This window comes from Anser cygnoides, chromosome 4 (assembly GCF_040182565.1).
Source record: "Anser cygnoides isolate HZ-2024a breed goose chromosome 4, Taihu_goose_T2T_genome, whole genome shotgun sequence".
NCBI classification, from domain to species: Eukaryota; Metazoa; Chordata; class Aves; order Anseriformes; family Anatidae; genus Anser; species Anser cygnoides.
In genome coordinates this window covers 37,591,476-37,609,335 of record NC_089876.1, presented here as the reverse complement: position 1 = coordinate 37,609,335, position 17,860 = coordinate 37,591,476, and the positions used below count along the sequence as shown (strand labels likewise).

The 17,860-nt window shown below is 53.8% G+C and overlaps 1 protein-coding gene across 6 annotated transcripts; it reads right to left on the bottom strand.

Moving 5' to 3' along the window:
- Nucleotides 1–3,887: 3,887 nt before the first annotated feature.
- On the bottom strand, nt 3,888–15,184 carry LOC136790686 (uncharacterized). Of its 6 annotated transcripts, XM_066995998.1 has the most exons (9): nt 11,404–13,023; nt 8,730–10,820; nt 8,221–8,292; nt 7,850–7,921; nt 7,580–7,651; nt 7,389–7,490; nt 6,200–6,307; nt 5,243–5,393; nt 3,888–4,225 (listed from the first exon to the last, which is right to left on the bottom strand). In XM_066995998.1, the coding sequence occupies exons 2-9, from the start codon at nt 8,743–8,745 to the stop codon at nt 3,892–3,894; spliced, it is 927 nt and encodes a 308-aa protein (XP_066852099.1). In that variant the 5' UTR covers nt 8,746–10,820; nt 11,404–13,023; the 3' UTR covers nt 3,888–3,891. The 6 variants fall into 6 exon arrangements, 1 of the variants encoding a protein (XP_066852099.1); XR_010831105.1 differs by lacking the exons at nt 3,888–4,225; nt 5,243–5,393 and having other exon boundaries at nt 6,274–7,490; nt 7,580–10,820; nt 11,404–15,184; XR_010831106.1 differs by lacking the exons at nt 3,888–4,225; nt 5,243–5,393 and having other exon boundaries at nt 6,274–7,921; nt 8,221–10,820; nt 11,404–15,184.
- Between the last annotated feature and the right edge of the window lie 2,676 nt (nt 15,185–17,860).

The following is a 17,860-nucleotide window of genomic DNA, read 5'->3' as shown; positions in this document are numbered from 1 at the left end:
AAGCTGAGGGCCGCCATGAGGCCTCCCCTCAGTCGCCTCTTCTCTCGGCTGAACAAACCAAGAGACTTCAGCTGCTCCTCACACCTCTTGCCCACCAGACCTTTCACCATCTTCAGCAACCTCCTCTGGACACTCTCCAATAATTTTATGCCCTTCAGGACACAAAACTTGTACTTTCAGCTTCAGTCCTTAAAGAGTTAATGAGTTTCCCTCGAAGTGCAACGGAGCGTTTAAGACCAGTCAGAAGATTTCTTCCAAACTCTTTTAGCATTTTCCCTTTCTAGGATTTACATCTCTAGTCTTAATAGCTGATCTTCCTTCTTTCCAAATTATAACTATAACCTTTTAAAGGACTTACTTCTGCCTTTTTGTATGACAGAATTTGTTTGGACAGTTTGACACTTGCTGAACTATCATGGAATCACTTAGGTTGGAGAAGATCTCTGAGATTGAAGATCTGAATGGATTTGATTGAAGATTTGAAGGATGTACCCCTTGAAAGGTATGACTGGGAACTTTTTACTGATGGTAGTAGTTTTGTGAAGAATGGAGCACGATATGCAGGGTATGCAGTAACAATCCTGAAGACAGTAATCGAAGCAAAACCTTTACCACCTGGAACATCAGCACAGCGAGCAGAACTGTTAGCCCTAACTCGAGCACTGGAACTGAGTAAAGGAAAGATGGGAAATATTTGGACAGATTCAAAGTATGCCTTTGGAGTGGTCCACGTTCATGGAGTATTATGGAAAGAAAGAGGGCTGTTGTCCTCACAAGGGGCCAATATAATCGTGATATAATCCAATATCACGAGGAGGTGTTAAGTCTGATAAATGCGGTACAAAAACCAAAACAAGTGGCTATCATGCACTGCAAAGCCCATCAAGGAGGAACCTCAAAGATATCAGAAGGGAATCGGTTGGCAGATCGAGCAGCTCGACAAATTGCTCAGAAGGTGTGGAATGTGATGGCTCTGGTACCACTCAAGGTAGGCCCCGCTCGTCTTAATCTTCCCAAGGAAGCAAGATATTCGCCAGAGGATGAGAAATTAGCAAATCTCCTAAAGGCCCGAAAGAACTCTGATGGATGGTATGTGACCGCTATGGGCCAGGTAGTAATACCCCCCTTGGTGATGCGAGAAATACTTCAGACAAGACATAATGAGTGTCACTGGGGTGCAGAGGCAATGGTAACATTTTTAAAACGTAGCATTATCTCTACACATATGTTAACAGTGGCAAAATCAGTAACGTCAAAGTGTGAGATTTGTTTGAAAAATAATCCAGTAGCAAGAAAACATGCTGAAATGGGAAGAGTGAGAGTAGGGATAGAACCAGGAGATTACTGGCAAGTTGATTTTGTAGAGTTACCTAGGACTAGGGGATATAGGTATTTGTTAGTAGGGGTTGACACCTTTTCCGGATGGCCAGAAGCCCTTCCCTGTCGCACCAATCAAGCTAAAGAGACAGTAAAATGGTTCTTGCGGGAAATCATTCTGAGGTTCGGGGTACCGTTAGGAATATCCTCGGATAGGGGACCGCACTTTGTTGCATCTGTGGTTAAAGACGTAAGCCGGCTATTAGGAATTTCTTGGCATTTACATACTGCATGGGGACCCCAATCTAGTGGACAGGTAGAAAGGGTGAACCAAACACTAAAGGGACAGATCAGTAAAATCTGCCAGGAAGCCAAAATACAATGGCCACAAGCTTTGCCTATAGCCTTACTGAGAATAAGGATAAAGCCAAGGAGTGGAATGGCAGTAAGCCCATACGAGATTATATATGGAAAGCCTTATGAATCCTCAGAACCAAATCCTAATATGCACATAACAGGGAACCAGGATGTTTATAATTATGTATTGTCTCTTGGCAAAACTTTAGCTCAACATCGAAGTGTTTTGGTGTGGAACCGACCGTTGTCACTGGAAAACCCTGTCCACGACATTCAGCCAGGCGACCGAGTGTACATCAAAAACTGGAATGAAGAACCCCTGAAAGAACGGTGGGCCGAACCTTATCAAGTATTATTGACTACTTTTACAGCTGTAAAGGTAGAAGGGGTGGATGCTTGGATTCATTACACTCGGGTGAAAAAGGTTCCTGAACTTTGGTCGGTGCGAGCAATCGGAGATACAAAACTACAGATGAGGCGCATATAACCATACAATGTCGGGGTTCTTAACAACGGTAACGACAACAGTAATTGTTTTGTGTAAATACCTTGTAATTGGGCTCCTAGAAATACCAGAAAAATATAAGAAAGAGGAAATATTCAAAGGAGAAAATGTTACTTTGGAATGTGGAATGCACGACGATAAACCAATAACAATTAGCTCTCTACAGGTGGTCTGGGGGAAAATAAATGACTCCGGACAGAGCCAGGAAATAGACATAAACACAGCCGGGGACAATACAGGATTGAAGGCTGCACGGAAGGGGAAGGCGTACGTAAGTAATACCCCAGAACTGGGCCTACAACTGAGAGGAGCTACCACCCTAACCCTGTTTAGTGTTACTAATGTCAACGAAGGAAACTACCGGTGCATAGTAACACATGAAAATAGCACAGATTATGGGATAAGAGAAACATTGGTATATCCAAAATTGGATAAAGGGATATTGGTAGCCCACCAAAAAGGATCTAGAAGAAAAAGGGAGGACCAGGTACCATGGACACAAGTGGTACAGATCCCACACGGGCAATCATCAGAGAATTTACTGGTAGGTAAAGGTAAAAAGTTCAGCTCTGATGAAGACATCTTACTTCATCCCGACGACCACCCGGACGACCACCAGAGAGTGATATGCAAGCACAGAAGGACTGATTAGATAATTAGCATACAAAGCGGGGCTAGGAGGAGCTAGGAAATGAATATGCATAGATGTGTTGTAAAACTTAATGCATATGTAATATTTTAGGAGATAAAAGAGAACTGAGTGAACAAATCGGACGAAGTTAGATTTGGGCAGGCATGCCCCTAACTTCCAGCGCCTAATAAAAGCACCTTCATATCATCACTTTGTGGCTTATGTGTCTTCGTGAATGCTAACAAGATGATCAGGTCCAACCGTTAACCGTGCACCGGTTAACCGTTAACTGAGAGCCTTCTCTCCTTCGGCTTCTGGCCCCAGACAAATCTGAGGGAGGAAGAAGCTGAGGCCTGTACATGGCAAAGGACAGAAGGTGAGGCTTGGCTGTCCCCGAGAAGACAGAGCTTCAGCCCTGTGCCCTCCAACCCTGGGCCCATCCACGGGGAGACAACTCATCCTCACCCCCAGAGGGGACTCCAGAGCTCGACCCGAGCTTTCTGCTCCTCCAAGGAGCCACATGGGAGGAGACGGCCACCCTCAAGTGAGATTTTTCAAATGAGGATCTCTTACCTTTGGTGGTGGCAGCACCTCGGGTCTCCCCTCTGGTTCCAGTTGCTTGTGCCAGCGTGTGGCAATCCCAGCCCTGACTCCAAAGAGTTAGAAATTTTTTCTTGTACTCCTTGAGGAGAGCTGAGCCGTAGGAGCGTTGGCATGGGGCACCCTGGCCAAAATCGGCCATCCGTGCAGTGTCAGGACCTGAGGAGGGCTGGCTGTGGGGAGCCTGGCCTCGGCCCAGGATCAGGAAGGGCCCGAGCTTGTGTGTGGCTGCGGCACTGCCAGTTTGAGCAGGGGGTTCTCGGGTGAGCGCTGTGCAGGGTCGCTGCCGCGCTCACAGCCCTTCTGTCTGCTCCTGCTGTGCTGCTCCCCAGCTCCCTTCCCCTGCGTTCCCTGCATGGTGGGCACAGTCTGGCTGACCCCCAGCACCGAGGACCCTCAGGGTTACTTTTCGATCAGTCACAAAGTCCTGCTGTGGGTTCCTGGGTGTTGCTGTACATAAGACCCGGACTGCTGTGCTGTATTATTCAATATTTATTGGAAGTGTGGCCAAGGCTGCATCCCGGGGGGGCCTGCCCCAGCCCTTGGAAGAGGGTGGAGGGGGCCGTGGAGGTGATGTCTGTGTCCACGAGGACTGGGGGATACTGGGCCGGTCGCGTGCCTTCCATTGGTCTGCTGCCGTGCGTGGGGGCCGTGGAGGCCGGGCTGGTGGCAGGCGGGTCGGTCTTCCAGGCACTGATGGTGGCCGCTGGTGTCGGGCCTGGCTCTCAGGCGTACGACGGTGGTCAGGCTGCCTGTAGGGGCTCACGGAGCGGCTGCGGGTGTCAGTCTGGGCTGCCTGGGCTGCGGCGAGGCGCCTGCGGAGACAGGAATTTGCTGAGGCCGTGCTGCGGCTGCGGTGCCAGGCGGGTGCGAGGCAGCGGGGTGCAGGCATCCGGCTGTGCGTGAGCTGTGGGCACACATGCTCTGTGCAGAAAACAGGGTGCCCTGTGCCCTCCGCTGGGACTCTGCTCCCCTCCACATCCTGCCCCAGCTTGTCTCCTCCCCAGTGCCTCGCCAGCCATCCTGACCTGCCTGCTCTGCACGTGCTGTCCCAGCAAGAAGACCTGGCGCCCGCAGAGACAGGGGTCCACAGCCGGGCTCTGCATGGCCCAGTCACCACAGCCACCGACTGCCCTTTTTCAGAGCGCCTTGCAAGGACCAGTACTCAGCTCCCTGCCCGGCCCTGGCCCTGGACCAACAAGGTGACGGCCTCGGCTCCCTGTTCGGTGAGGTGCTGCCCATCCGCTCTTTGGGATGTGTAATTAAACACACAAGCTCTGTGTGTGCTGAAGACACGCACGCTGGCAGCGCTCAGGTGCGGCTGTGACACACTGACTGCCCCTCTCCAAGGCAATGCCAGCAGCTGGCAGGGCTCATCCCCATGCTCCCAGGAGCTGGCACACCTTGGCTGAGGCGGACACCTGCAATTCAGGGCGTCCCAGAACAGGGTGCCTTGTGCTGGGGGGGAACTGGCACTGCTGCGCTTCTCTCTCTGATGGCACTCTCTCTCAGCTCCTGCATTTCTCTTCCTGGCCTTGCTTTGCCTACGGCTGTCCCTGGCTCTGCTCTTGCTGCGGAAGGGCCAAGCTTCGCTAAGACCAGCAACAGAAAAATGGGCTCCAGAACAGAATGCCCAGGAATTAGAGGCCACCTAAAACACTGGACAGCAGAAATTTCAGAAGAGTCTGGTCAAAAACTAACTGCTCACTTCACAATACGCTAACGACAACTGCTTCCTGGCTGGCAGCAGCCATATAATAATGTTAACAAAGATACGGTAAAGAATTTGGGAGGGGGAGAGGAGGAGAGGGAGCGGGGGAACAACAACTCACCGGTTTTCCTGCCGCCAACACCAGATAAGCACGCAGCACGCAACTGTCACAAGCACGAGGAAGGGAACCAAGACTGCCACAGCGCCTTCTATGCAGTACCTTCGGAAATTCTGGGGCTTTGCAGTGTTTGCATTGTTCTCCCCATCCACGCCTGCAAGAACAATTGTGGACATTGCCGTGTCCTGCGCACTACTGGTAATCTCACAGGAGGTCTGACATTGCCAGGAAGTGTTCTGTTTCATTTGGTTAGCATCTTTGAGCAAGTGAAAATCCTCAGGCCGCAATGCTTCCTGAGGTTCAGCAGAAGCTGGGGAATCTGCCAAAGGCACTGCAACTCAAGGCACTCTGGAGCCTCCCTTTTGCCTCTCAGCTTTGTTTTCCCTCCATCCTTTGTTTTCCCTGCCATAATGCTGAGAGCCCAGTGTCTCAGGTTTGCTCCCCCAGCTCTTTGGAGTTCTCAAAGTTCTTAGGCGCTTGCCCACCTTCGCTGCTCGAGGCACACTCGGAGCCTTAGGGACAAAACTGAACAAAATTCGGGAGCCCAGGAGTGCCAGTGAGGCAGTGCCCCATCTGTACTGAGTCAGGGCATCACTCTGGGCCTCAGCTCACAGGAGGGGTCCCGTTTCCCATTGTCTGCTCAGTGGGCTTCTGACGGCCTTGTTCCCCCAAGAGCAAAGTTCCAAAATCCCTGGGAACTGGGTGCGCTGGGAGGTGACCCCTCTCTAACCACAGCCACAGAGCTTTGTGAGCGTCCCTCCGCTGCACTGCTGTCACAGCCCGGGGAAGACAGCCATCCTCAGGGAGCCACTCCTGACTTCCTCTGCAACACTTGCTGCCTACTGACACTCTTGGGTTTGGCTGCTGACATGAGCTGCAAGAGCGGGTACCAGGGCAAGAACCTGCACACGCATGCTGGTTCTGGCTGGTGACAGCGGATGACCAAGAAACAGCCTTTACCTCGTGTGGCAGTTGACTTCATTGCCTCTGTTCTTTTGCCAGGGAGCGGCAGCCTGCGACCGCTTCGTTGCCAAAGCACCTCCTTCGGCACAGTCTCTCTAACCAGCCCTTTAGAAAGAAAGCAGGACAGTGTGACTATAAGGAACTGCTCCTCCTTTCGAGGACGGTATCTTTGGAAGGTAGTGCTTCTCAAAAGACATCCCTAAAGTTTAGAAGCTACGGCCTGGGCTTCTGGGGGAGGTACTCACTACTCCAAACAACATGTCATTCACAAAGAAAAATCTAAGTGTTCGACTCCTGGCAGTCTACCAGCACAGACAGCAAAATCTGGCCTGCTGCGAGACCAGGAGATTGCAGGAGATCTTCTTGTTCACATCGCACATAGTGCATTTTTGGTACACTGCAAGATGACGCTCAATTCGTGCCTTCAAAGAGGACATAAAAAAGCTGCATCCAGTTCAGAGGCAGGAACAGCCCTTCTGAGAAGCATGTCCATCCCATTATGCTGACTCCATCCCAAGACGTTTGGCCAAGTCATTTGAAACCCAACTAGAAGTGGACAGCTAAATCAGCTGAGACTGAGGTAAGTGCCTTTCCTTTCAGCTCCTACAAGTTAGGGGTCGGGCATCAAGCTGGGTGTGCAGCTTGAACTCGCCCCTGCCTGCAGGCTGTCACCGAGAATCCTCAGACATCAAGGAGAACGAGAGGGCTGGGCTGGGCTGCTTCGATCCCAGCCGCTGCCCCAAATCTGCCTGCGCTTTCCCTCCTCTGCCCAAGGGTGCTCTTCCCTCTGGTGACATGTGTCTCCCTGCTCAGGGGACAGCAAGCACTGCTTGGGATGTGCCTCCTGCCTTGAACTCGCCCAGCTGCAAGCAGCGCTGTGCGGGAGCTGAACACAAGTTCAGCAGAAGCCCTTTGCTGCTGGCTGGATACCAATGTTTGCACGGAACAGCTCGGACCAGTAATGGTAATGCTGGGCTAGCAGCTGCCCCTGGGACACGGCGTGACCCACAAGCGGCAGCAGAGGCTCTCGGCCTTCTCTGAGGCTCACCAGTGCCTGCTAGGTGTGAAATTGAGTGTCTCCGCTCTGATCCATCCCTTCCTGCTGTGCAGGTTACGGTGTGTCCACACATGGATTTAGAACCTCACCTTCCCAAGTCTTATGGCGGACAGAGAGAAATATACCCACCAGGTGCTGCCTCCTCTAACTCCTTTATGATATCCTCTACGATGTCAGAGGATGTTGGGGAAGATTTTCTTATTTCAGCATTGTCCTTTGCTCTTAGAGGACCTGAAGAGAAAGTAGGAAGTTAACTTTGGCACCAGTGCAATTTGGAGAACCAGGGCTTAGTTTGTGAAGTCAGTGAAATGACTACCCACCCCTGGGATACCAGCTGGGCTCCAGCGCCGGAAGCAGCCGAGGATCTGGCAAAGCCCTCCCTGGGGACACTTCTGCAACCAAAGACCCGTGAGAAGTTTCTGTCCCAGCGCCATCTACATCAATAGCTCAGTAGGAGAGCATACCAGGGCTCGTGCCTTGACAGGGCACACACACGTGCCGGTCTATACCCTCCCACCTGCAGAGATGCCTGGCTGACGTTTGGGCTTTGAACTGGCAGCTCTCAAAGGAAGTCAAAAGCCACAACTTACCCAGGCCATCTCCCAGAGCTTCAGTCCTGGAACCCATCTGGGAACCTGGATCACCTTTGCCTTCGGTCCCATCTGTAAACACAAGTGGAGTCCCTCCTGTGAACTACGTCAACATACTCCTTCTGACCAGAGTGACAGAGAATGCAGTTCAAAGAGGGGACTGCTCCATGGTACTCGTCTCTCCCTGCCACTCAAGAGCATCTTGCAAACAGTTGCTGGGTGCCTGCAGTGGCACCGTGCTGGTACAAACTAAGCATGCGTGGAGCCGCCCGGAGAAGGGCCCTCCCCGTGCCCACCCCAGGTCTCAACTCAAGCGCAAGGTGCCTGCTGGCTCTGCAGCACCTAGATGCTCCTTCCTTCCGCTGACTTACCTGGCAGATTAACCTGAGGCTCGTGGTCCACATCAGGCTGAGGTGTCGAGTAGCCAGAGCCTACGAGAACTGCTGCAATCAAGCACAGAAGAGAAACATTCCCCTTGCATGGTGTGATCTACCTCTTCCTTAGTGACCTGCAGCGACTGGAGGGGGCTCAGGCAAGGATGTGGGACCCAGACACGAGCCAGGATTTCCAAAGCCGCAAAGGGGCCTGCTGAGCTGGAGGCTCCCTCTTGGCCTCTTCCCAAATCCTCTCTCCAGGCTGTGCGCAACACCCCGCAGGGAGCATGCCGCCAAAGGTGTGGCCCCTCAGGTGTTTCTTACGGGAAGATCTCTGCTGGACACAAAGGAAGACCCCACTGCAGGGGGAGCGTGCAGACCCCGGGAAAAATGATCATCCATGTTTGTCATGGAGAAGCCCCCTGGCCAGTGAGCAGCTGAACCCTTGCTGAGCTAGCTCAACAGACCGTTAACAAACAGCAAGGAAATGAACACGGACAACTTACCACCTGTGGGACCCATACTGGCAGGCTCAGGAGCAGGATTCCATGGAGGCACTTGACCAGTACTGCCTGTGGGCACAAGTGGGATCAGACACAGGTAAGGGGAGCTTCCATTGCCTCTTGGGGCCTGCCTCTTCCTCAGTGACCGGGAGGCACTGGCTGGGGCTCAGGTAATGACATGGCCCAAATAGGAAGAAAAGCCTGGGTTCTTCCCTCTCTGTGGAGAGGGGCAGGGGTGGCATCTCTCCAAGTGAAGAAATATTCAGGGCTCATTTGTGCAAGCCCCCTCAAGGCACAAACGCACTTGGAAGACCCTGAATAAACTATTACAGCCCATTAGCCATCTTCCTTCAAGGAAGCACACTCGCAACGTACCTCGGGGATCCTCCTGAGGCTCCAAACCATGATCCAGCTGAGAAGCTGGATATGGAGAAGCAACACCATCATCATCTAAAATCAAGCAGAGATGAGAGAAGTTGCCATGGCATGCTGTGCTCTCCCTCTTCCCCAGCACCCTGCAGTGACTGAGGGGGCTGAGGCAATGTCACGGGACAAAGATGCAGGTGGAAGTTTCCCAAGAGGGGCCAGCGGCCTCAGCCCCACAGGGGCTCAGACCCAGGCTTCTCGGCCCCAGCGCCACTCACGGCCCCCCCGGCAGGAAACAACCCCGCAGCAGCCACGGCCCCACCGTGCCACCCTGCGGGGCTTCTGCCTCCTGCCTGCCCCCTGCCCGCGGTGCCCGCCCGGCCCTGCTGCTATCCCGTCCCCGTCCCCTCCATCCATATGCGTGCCGCGCAGCACCATGCCGCCCAGGGTTTGGTGTTGGCCCCGGCCCTGCCCACCCACCTGCTCCCGGTGGTCGCCATGGCGCAGCCTGGGCACCCCAGGCACACAGGGCCACCAGGAGGAGGAAGAGGACGCAGGCAGGGGCCGTGGCTCCCCACACTCGCACCATGCTTCCACCACCGCCGCTGCAGCTGCAGCTAGTGCTGCTGTCAGGACCGGTGCGGAGCAGTGCCTGTGGCCTGACCCAGCGTCACAATGGGGTGTCAGGACCTCACGGCCCAGCACTGCATCACCGAGAGCTATTGTGACCTTGCAGCCCTCACGGTGTCACGGAGCAGCGTTGGGACCTCATGGCCCTCGCAGCATCACGGAGAGGTGTTGTGACCTCACGGCTTGGCACAGTGTCACAGCAAAGTTCTGAAGAAATTCTGCATTTCAGCTTACACTTCTTGCTCATAGGCTTTCAAGTAAAACTCTTGTTTTACCCGATTTCCAATGGTGATTTATCCGGCTACAGAATCTGTCTTTGAGACTAGGGAATGTTACCTAGTGATTTCCTGAATTGCCAAGGTGATGGCATTCATGCTCTGCGGGTGGCAAGTCGCAGGCTGGCAGCCAGTTGAAGGAGCTGACACGATGTCTGTGGGCTTTGAAGGGCACTTGCCTTTGCAAAGGCAGATGCCGTGAGAAGCGTGGCTGATCTTTGCTCTTTTTGTTGAACCTGTTTTTTCTTCTTCCCCGCCTCTGAATGCAGCCATTACTTCCTAGGGGCTGACCAGTCTTTGAGGTGCACAATCACCGTCCCAGTTCCAAGCACAGCTGTCCCACTACGTGCACTGCTGTCCCAGTACAAGCATCAGCATCCCAGTACCAGTGGAGATGCCCCACCAAATCTGTCCTAGTACCAGCAACATGGCCCCAGTAAGAGCATCACCACCCGAGTACCAACATCACTGTCCCGCTTCCAGTACCACCTCCAGCACCCTGATTGCCCCCAGCTCCACTATTGGTATCTCCACAAGGTCCCAGCACCACTACCGGCATCTCTGTCCAGGACTGGTAGCAGCATCCCCAACTTGGTGCCAGCACGCCCAGCCCCAGCTTCCCCAGCCCATGCTGGTATTGGCAACTCCAGTACCAGCAGCCCCAGCCCCAGCATCCCCCAACCCACCGCGAACACCCCAGACAGGCACCTCCTGGGGACCCCTACAGACAGCCGGCCCATTGGCTCCCCATCACAGCTCCATGGTACCAGTGGCGGTACCACAGGGCCCGCTTCCACCACAGACGGGAGCAGCATTGGCACCCCTGCAAAAGAGAGGAGGTGGAAAACCAAGGAAACCCTACTAACCTGAAAGTACCCCAAACTACCCCCACCCCTGTCTCCAGGGCCTGCTTGCTGCCCCCATCCCTGGAGCGATGCTGATCCCATACCAGCCCGCTCACATCCCCACCATCCTCCACCCGCTGCCTAAGGCCAATGCCTGGTCTGGGGTGCCGGGCTCACAGTTCGTGTGGTGCTGCTCCCACCTGCGGTGCTGCCCCTACCCGCTGCTCCTCCGTGTCCCCCCATCTGTGTCTGGGGTCAGCCCATGGTGATGGGGACACTGGTGCCCCACAGCCGCTGGAGCTGAGGCCTGGGGGCCATGCCGCACAGGGAGCCCCTGCACCCCACAGGCTCCTGCCTGCTGCAGGCCCCCACCCACCCCGGTCCCCCACCACCGCTTCTCCTGAATCCTCCGCTCCCGGGGCAGCTGCTCCCTGCTCCCTGGAACCTGACCAGGAGCAGGGGGCAGCCGCCACTCCCCTCAGAGGACAACGTGGTGCTCCCCAAAGATGAGGGGACACAAATCCCACCACCACCCCCCCAGAGCACTCTGGCTCCACCAACCTGTGCTGAGGCGGCACCCGGTGGTGAGTCTGCGGCAGTGGCACAGCCACTGGTGGAAGTTTTACTGGCAGTTTTCTTCCTATCACCAAAGATTTTCAGCTCGACGTCTTTGTGGCCACCGTAGCCAAGATGGCTGCCATTCGCCACTTCACGCAGGAGACATTCTCGGTTTACAAGCAGCAATCTAGAAGGGCACCTTTCCGAGTCAGCTCCCTTAGTACCTGGATCAAGAAGTTATCATCGAGGTGCTTTAGGAATTTCCTGGACCTGTTTGTGTCTGCTTCTTGTCATTCCCTGCTAACATCTGGCAACCCAAAGTCACCCACCCACTTAGGGACAAGGGCAGCTGATCTGGAGACATTGCCTAATTCCTTGTTGAACCACCCATCCGTGTAGTCACTCGGGATGGGAGGCCGTCTCCAACTCCCACAACAACATCCGCATTATTGGTTTGTCCCTTAATCCTCACTCAGAGGCTCTCAACCGTGTCATTGCGCCAGCCCCCTGCCTCACCTGCCCTGCCTATCCCTCCTGATGAGCCTAGAACCGTCCCTCGCAGCACTCCAGTCACAGCCCTCTGCCCAACCAGTCGTGCTTATGCCAATGATGATGTAGTTCTGGGGCTGAGCCAAAGCTTGCCAGTACGTCTGCCTGAAGGCTCACCTTTTCAGATGCACGGTATTTACAATAAAGGGTTCTCATTCATGCATCCCCTCAAAATAAATAAATAAGTAAATACATAAAAAAGAAATGGGGGAAGAGAAAGAGAGAAAAAAGGATTTTACATGATCTTGGTATCAATCGTACTTTTGCTGCCCTTCGGCACTGTTAGGGGTTCCTCAGGCTCTCTCACAAGAGCAGGGCTGTCCCCCACTTCTGCTCTCTAATGAATTCACAGTATCACAGTATCACAGATTTCTAGGTTGGAAGAGACCTCAAGATCATCGAGTCCAACCTCCGACCTAACACTAAGTACTCCACTAAACCATATCGCTAAGCTCTACATCTAAACGTCTTTTAAAGACCTCCAGGGATGGTGACTCCACCACCTCCCTGGGCAGCCCGTTCCAATGCTTAATAACCCTTTCGGTAAAGAAGTACGTCCTAACATCCAACCTAAAACTCCCCTGTCGCAACTTTCGCCCATTCCCCCTCGTCCTGTCACCAGGCACGTAGGAGAACAGACCAACCCCCACCTCTCTACAGCCTCCTTTAAGGTAACTGTAGAGAGCGATAAGGTCGCCCCTGAGCCTCCTCTTCTCCAGGCTGAACAAGCCCAGCTCCCTCAGCCGCTCCTCGTAAGGCTTGTTCTCCAGACCCCTCACCAGCTTGGTCGCCCTTCTCTGGACTCGCTCGAGCACGTCCATGTCCTTCCTGTAGCGAGGGGCCCAAAACTGAACACAGTACTCGAGGTGCGGCCTCACCAGAGCCGAGTACAGGGGCACAATCACTTCCCTAGACCTGCTGGCCACACTGCTTCTTATGCAGGCCAGGATGCCGTTGGCCTTCTTGGCCACCTGGGCACACTGCTGGCTCATATTCAGCCGACTATCAACCAATACTCCCAGGTCCCTCTCGGCCAGGCAGCTTTCCAGCCACTCATCTCCCAGCCTGTAGCTCTGCTTGGGGTTGTTGCGCCCCAGGTGCAGGACCCGGCACTTGGCCTTGTTGAACTTCATACAGTTGACCTCAGCCCATCGCTCCAGCCTATCCAGATCCTCCTGCAGAGCCTTCCTGCCCTTGAGCAGATCGACACACGCACTTAGCTTGGTGTCATCTGCAAACTTACTGAGGGTGCACTGGACGCCCTCATCCAGATCATCGATAAAGATATTAAAGAGGACCGGCCCCAGTACCGAGCCCTGGGGGACACCACTAGTGACCGGCCTCCAACCAGATTTGACTCCATTCACCACAACTCTCTGGGCCCGGCCATCCAGCCAGTTTCTAACCCAGCGAAGCGTACGCCAGTCCAAGCCCCGAGCAGCCAGTTTCTTGAGGAGAATGTTGTGGGGAACGGTGTCAAAAGCCTTACTGAGGTCAAACTGACAGGCCTATAGCTCCCCGGGTCTGCCCTGCGGCCCTTCTTATAGATGGGCGTCACATTGGCTAGCCGCCAGTCAACTGGGACCTCCCCCGATAGCCAGGACTGCCGATAAATGATGGAAAGTGCCTCGGCCAGCTCCTCCGCCAGTTCTTTCAGTACCCTCGGGTGCATCCCATCCGGCCCCATCGACTTGCGCACATCCAAGCTCCGTAGCAGGTCGCCAACCATTTCCTCATGGATAGCGAAGGCCACATCCTGCTCCCCATCCCCTTCCACCAGCTCAGGGCACTGGGTATCCAGAGAACAACCGGTATTGCCGCTAAAGACTGAGGCAAAGGCGGCATTAAGCACCTCAGCCTTTTCCTCATCCTTAGTAACTAGGTTTCCCCTCGCATCCAGTAAAGGATGGAGATTCTCCTTAGTCCTCCGTTTCGCGTTGATATATTTGTAAAAGGATTTTTTGTTGTCTTTAACGGCAGTAGCCAGGTTGAGCTCCAGATGAGCTTTGGCCTTTCTAATTTTCTCCCTGCACAGCCTCGCTACATCCTTGTAGTCCTCCTCAGTGGCCTGCCCTTTTCTCCAAAGATTATAAACCCTCTTTTTTCTGCTAAGCACAAGCCGCAACTCTCTGTTGAGCCAGGCCGGTCTTCTTCCATGCCGGCTCGTCTTTGGACACGTGGGGACGGACCGCTCCTGTGCCATCACGATTTCCTTCCTGAGGAGCGCCCAGCCTTCCTGGACTCCTCTGCCCTTCAGAACCGCCTCCCAAGGGACTCGGCCAACCAGCGTCCTGAGCAGCTCAAAGTCAGCCCTCCGGAAGTCCAATGCAGCAGTTTTACTGGTCCCCTTCCTGGCCTCACCAAGAATAGAGAACTCTACCATTTCGTGGTCACTCTGCCCAAGACAGTTTCCGACCACCACATCTCCCACCAGTCCTTCTCTGTTTGTGAAGAGAAGGTCTAGCGGGGCACCACCCCTGGTAGGTTCACTGACCAGCTGCGTCAGGAAGCTATCTCCCACGCTCTCCAGAAACCTCCTAGACTGCTTTCTCTGTGCCGTGTTGTGTTTCCAGGATATGTCCGGGAAGTTGAAGTCCCCCACGAGGACAAGCGCCGACGATTTTGCAACTTCTGTCAGTTGCCTATAAAACTCCTCATCCGTCTCCTCATCCTGGTTCGGCGGTCTATAACAGACCCCGACCAGGATGCTAGCCTTGCCGGCCTTCCCGCGGATCCTAACCCACAGGGTTTCAACCTTATCATTCCCAGCCTGGAGTTCCACAACATCAAAAGATTCTCTGATGTAGAGAGCCACGCCACCACCCCCTCTGTGCTGCCTGTCCCTCCTGAAGAGCCGATAGCCAGGCATTGCAGCACTCCAGTCGTGGGAGCGGTCCCACCACGTCTCCGTGATGGCAACCAAGTCCTAGCCTGCCTGCTGCACGATGGCTTCCAGCTCCTCCTGTTTGTTACCCATGCTGCGTGCATTAGTGTAGATGCACTTCAGCTGGGCCATCGCCTTCTTCCCCGGCCTAGCCATTGTTTCCCCCGGCACAGCTCCAACAAGCCTTGTTTGAGCCCCGTCCCCCTTCTTACCTAGTTTAAAGCGCTCTCTATGAGCCCCGCCAGCTCCTGGCCTAGGATCCGTTTTCCCCTTGGAGATAGGGACCCGTCTGGGGCCATCAGGCCGGGTGCCGAGTAAAGCTCCCCATGGTGAAAAAACCCAAAATTTCTGTGCTGGCACCAGCCTCTGAGCCACCTATTAACCACGCGAGCTTTCCATGTCCTCTCCGTGCCTCTCCCTTCCCCCGTAGGGATGGACAAAAACACCACCTGCACTCCCGCTCCCTCCACCAATCGTCCCAGCCCCCTATAGTCCTGTTTGATAGCCTTGAGGCTTCTCTTTTCAACATCGTCGCTGCCAGCCTGGACTATCAAAAGCGGGTAATAGTCAGAGGGGCGAACCAGGTTTGGAAGCTTCCTGGTAATGTCTCTGACCCTGGCCCCAGGGAGGCAGCAGACTTCCCTATGTGTGGGGTCAGGCCAACAAATAGGGCCCTCCATTCCCCTGAGGAGGGAGTCGCCCACAACGATCACCCTTCTTTCTTTCTTGGTGGAGGCAGTCCTGAGGCGTGGAGTCAACTTCCTCACCTCAGGCATCCTCCTGGGTAGGCTTCCTACCTCATCCTCACCCACCGGTCTCTCCAGCTCCAGGGCCTCAAACCTATTGTTCAAGGGCACCTGGGAAGGCGGCACCGGAAGGGGAGGGCATCTCCTGCGAGGTCGAGCAGGGACCTGTCTCCATTCCTCCTCAACTCGCAGGTCCCCTCCCTCTGCCCGATGGCGACAGGGCAGGGGGTCCACCCCCCTTTGGAGCATCTCACCCTGGTCCCTCTCCCTCCAGTCCTGCAGGGAGTCGCTCCACCAGTCTATCTCCCGCTCGCACTCCCTGATATCCCTCAACCTCTGCACCTCCTCCTTGAGCTCCGCCACCATGCGGACCAGGTCGTCCACCTGCTCGCACCTCACGCAAGCAGTCTCTCTGCCCCCCGCCGATGGCAGCAAGAGGCTCAGACACTCCCCGCATCCGGAGACCTGAACTGCCGCATGTTTGGACGGGCAGTCGGTCTGGGTGTGTACTGACTTCCTAGAGAAAGCATTCAGAGAAATGCAGAGAAAGAATTCAGTGCTGCAAAACCAAACCAGAACAGAGGTGTTGCTGAACTAACAAAAGCAGAAGATTGATCAATAGCTAAAGGGGTGAGCTTTGTGAAACCTCTCTGGCCCTGGCTGTTTCCTGCAGTTCCCCACCATCACGGAGATGGGCCAGAGCCCCCTCGACCTGCATGAGGGCTTGGGAGTGAGACAACAGGAGCGTCCAGTTTCTCCTGTCCACTCATTTCTCCCTTACTCAGGAAATTCTTAAGAAAGGGGCAGAAGGGCTCTCAAAACCAGGAGCCCTCTGTGTTCAGCATTGCCATCATCTTCGTACTTTGGGCGCTAGCACACGGAAAAAGAAGGAAAGAAATTACAAAGCTCTCTCAGCTGAGTCACAGGAAGAGCCGCTCTCAGCAAGAGTGCTGCAGACTGAGGCCACAACATCAGCCAGAAAATGCTGAGCAAATGCAGCTTTCTCACAAGCCTCCTCTCTCCTCAGCGCCTGTGTCTGCTGGCTTTCACAAAGTGCCTGTCAAGACATTGCTGCAAGGAAAACATGCAGGCTGTTTCTCTGCTTCTTCTGTGACCTGGATTTGGAAGAACCACCACCATGGGACGCTTCTCAAACAAGGCATCAGTATTGGCAGCCACCCTCACAGGGAAGAACCCTTTCCTAACGCCCAGCCTGAACCTGCCCTGTCCCAGCTCCGTGCTGTTCCCTCGCGTCCCCAGAGAGAAGAGATCAGCGCCTGCCCCTCCACTCCCCTCCTCAGGAAGCTGAGGGCCGCCATGAGGCCTCCCCTCAGTCGCCTCTTCTCTCGGCTGAACAAACCAAGAGACTTCAGCTGCTCCTCACACCTCTTGCCCACCAGACCTTTCACCATCTTCAGCAACCTCCTCTGGACACTCTCCAATAATTTTATGCCCTTCAGGACACAAAACTTGTACTTTCAGCTTCAGTCCTTAAAGAGTTAATGAGTTTCCCTCGAAGTGCAACGGAGCGTTTAAGACCAGTCAGAAGATTTCTTCCAAACTCTTTTAGCATTTTCCCTTTCTAGGATTTACATCTCTAGTCTTAATAGCTGATCTTCCTTCTTTCCAAATTATAACTATAACCTTTTAAAGGACTTACTTCTGCCTTTTTGTATGACAGAATTTGTTTGGACAGTTTGACACTTGCTGAACTATCATGGAATCACTTAGGTTGGAGAAGATCTCTGAGATTGAAGATCTGAATGGATTTGATTGAAGATTTGAAGGATGTACCCCTTGAAAGGTATGACTGGGAACTTTTTACTGATGGTAGTAGTTTTGTGAAGAATGGAGCACGATATGCAGGGTATGCAGTAACAATCCTGAAGACAGTAATCGAAGCAAAACCTTTACCACCTGGAACATCAGCACAGCGAGCAGAACTGTTAGCCCTAACTCGAGCACTGGAACTGAGTAAAGGAAAGATGGGAAATATTTGGACAGATTCAAAGTATGCCTTTGGAGTGGTCCACGTTCATGGAGTATTATGGAAAGAAAGAGGGCTGTTGTCCTCACAAGGGGCCAATATAATCGTGATATAATCCAATATCACGAGGAGGTGTTAAGTCTGATAAATGCGGTACAAAAACCAAAACAAGTGGCTATCATGCACTGCAAAGCCCATCAAGGAGGAACCTCAAAGATATCAGAAGGGAATCGGTTGGCAGATCGAGCAGCTCGACAAATTGCTCAGAAGGTGTGGAATGTGATGGCTCTGGTA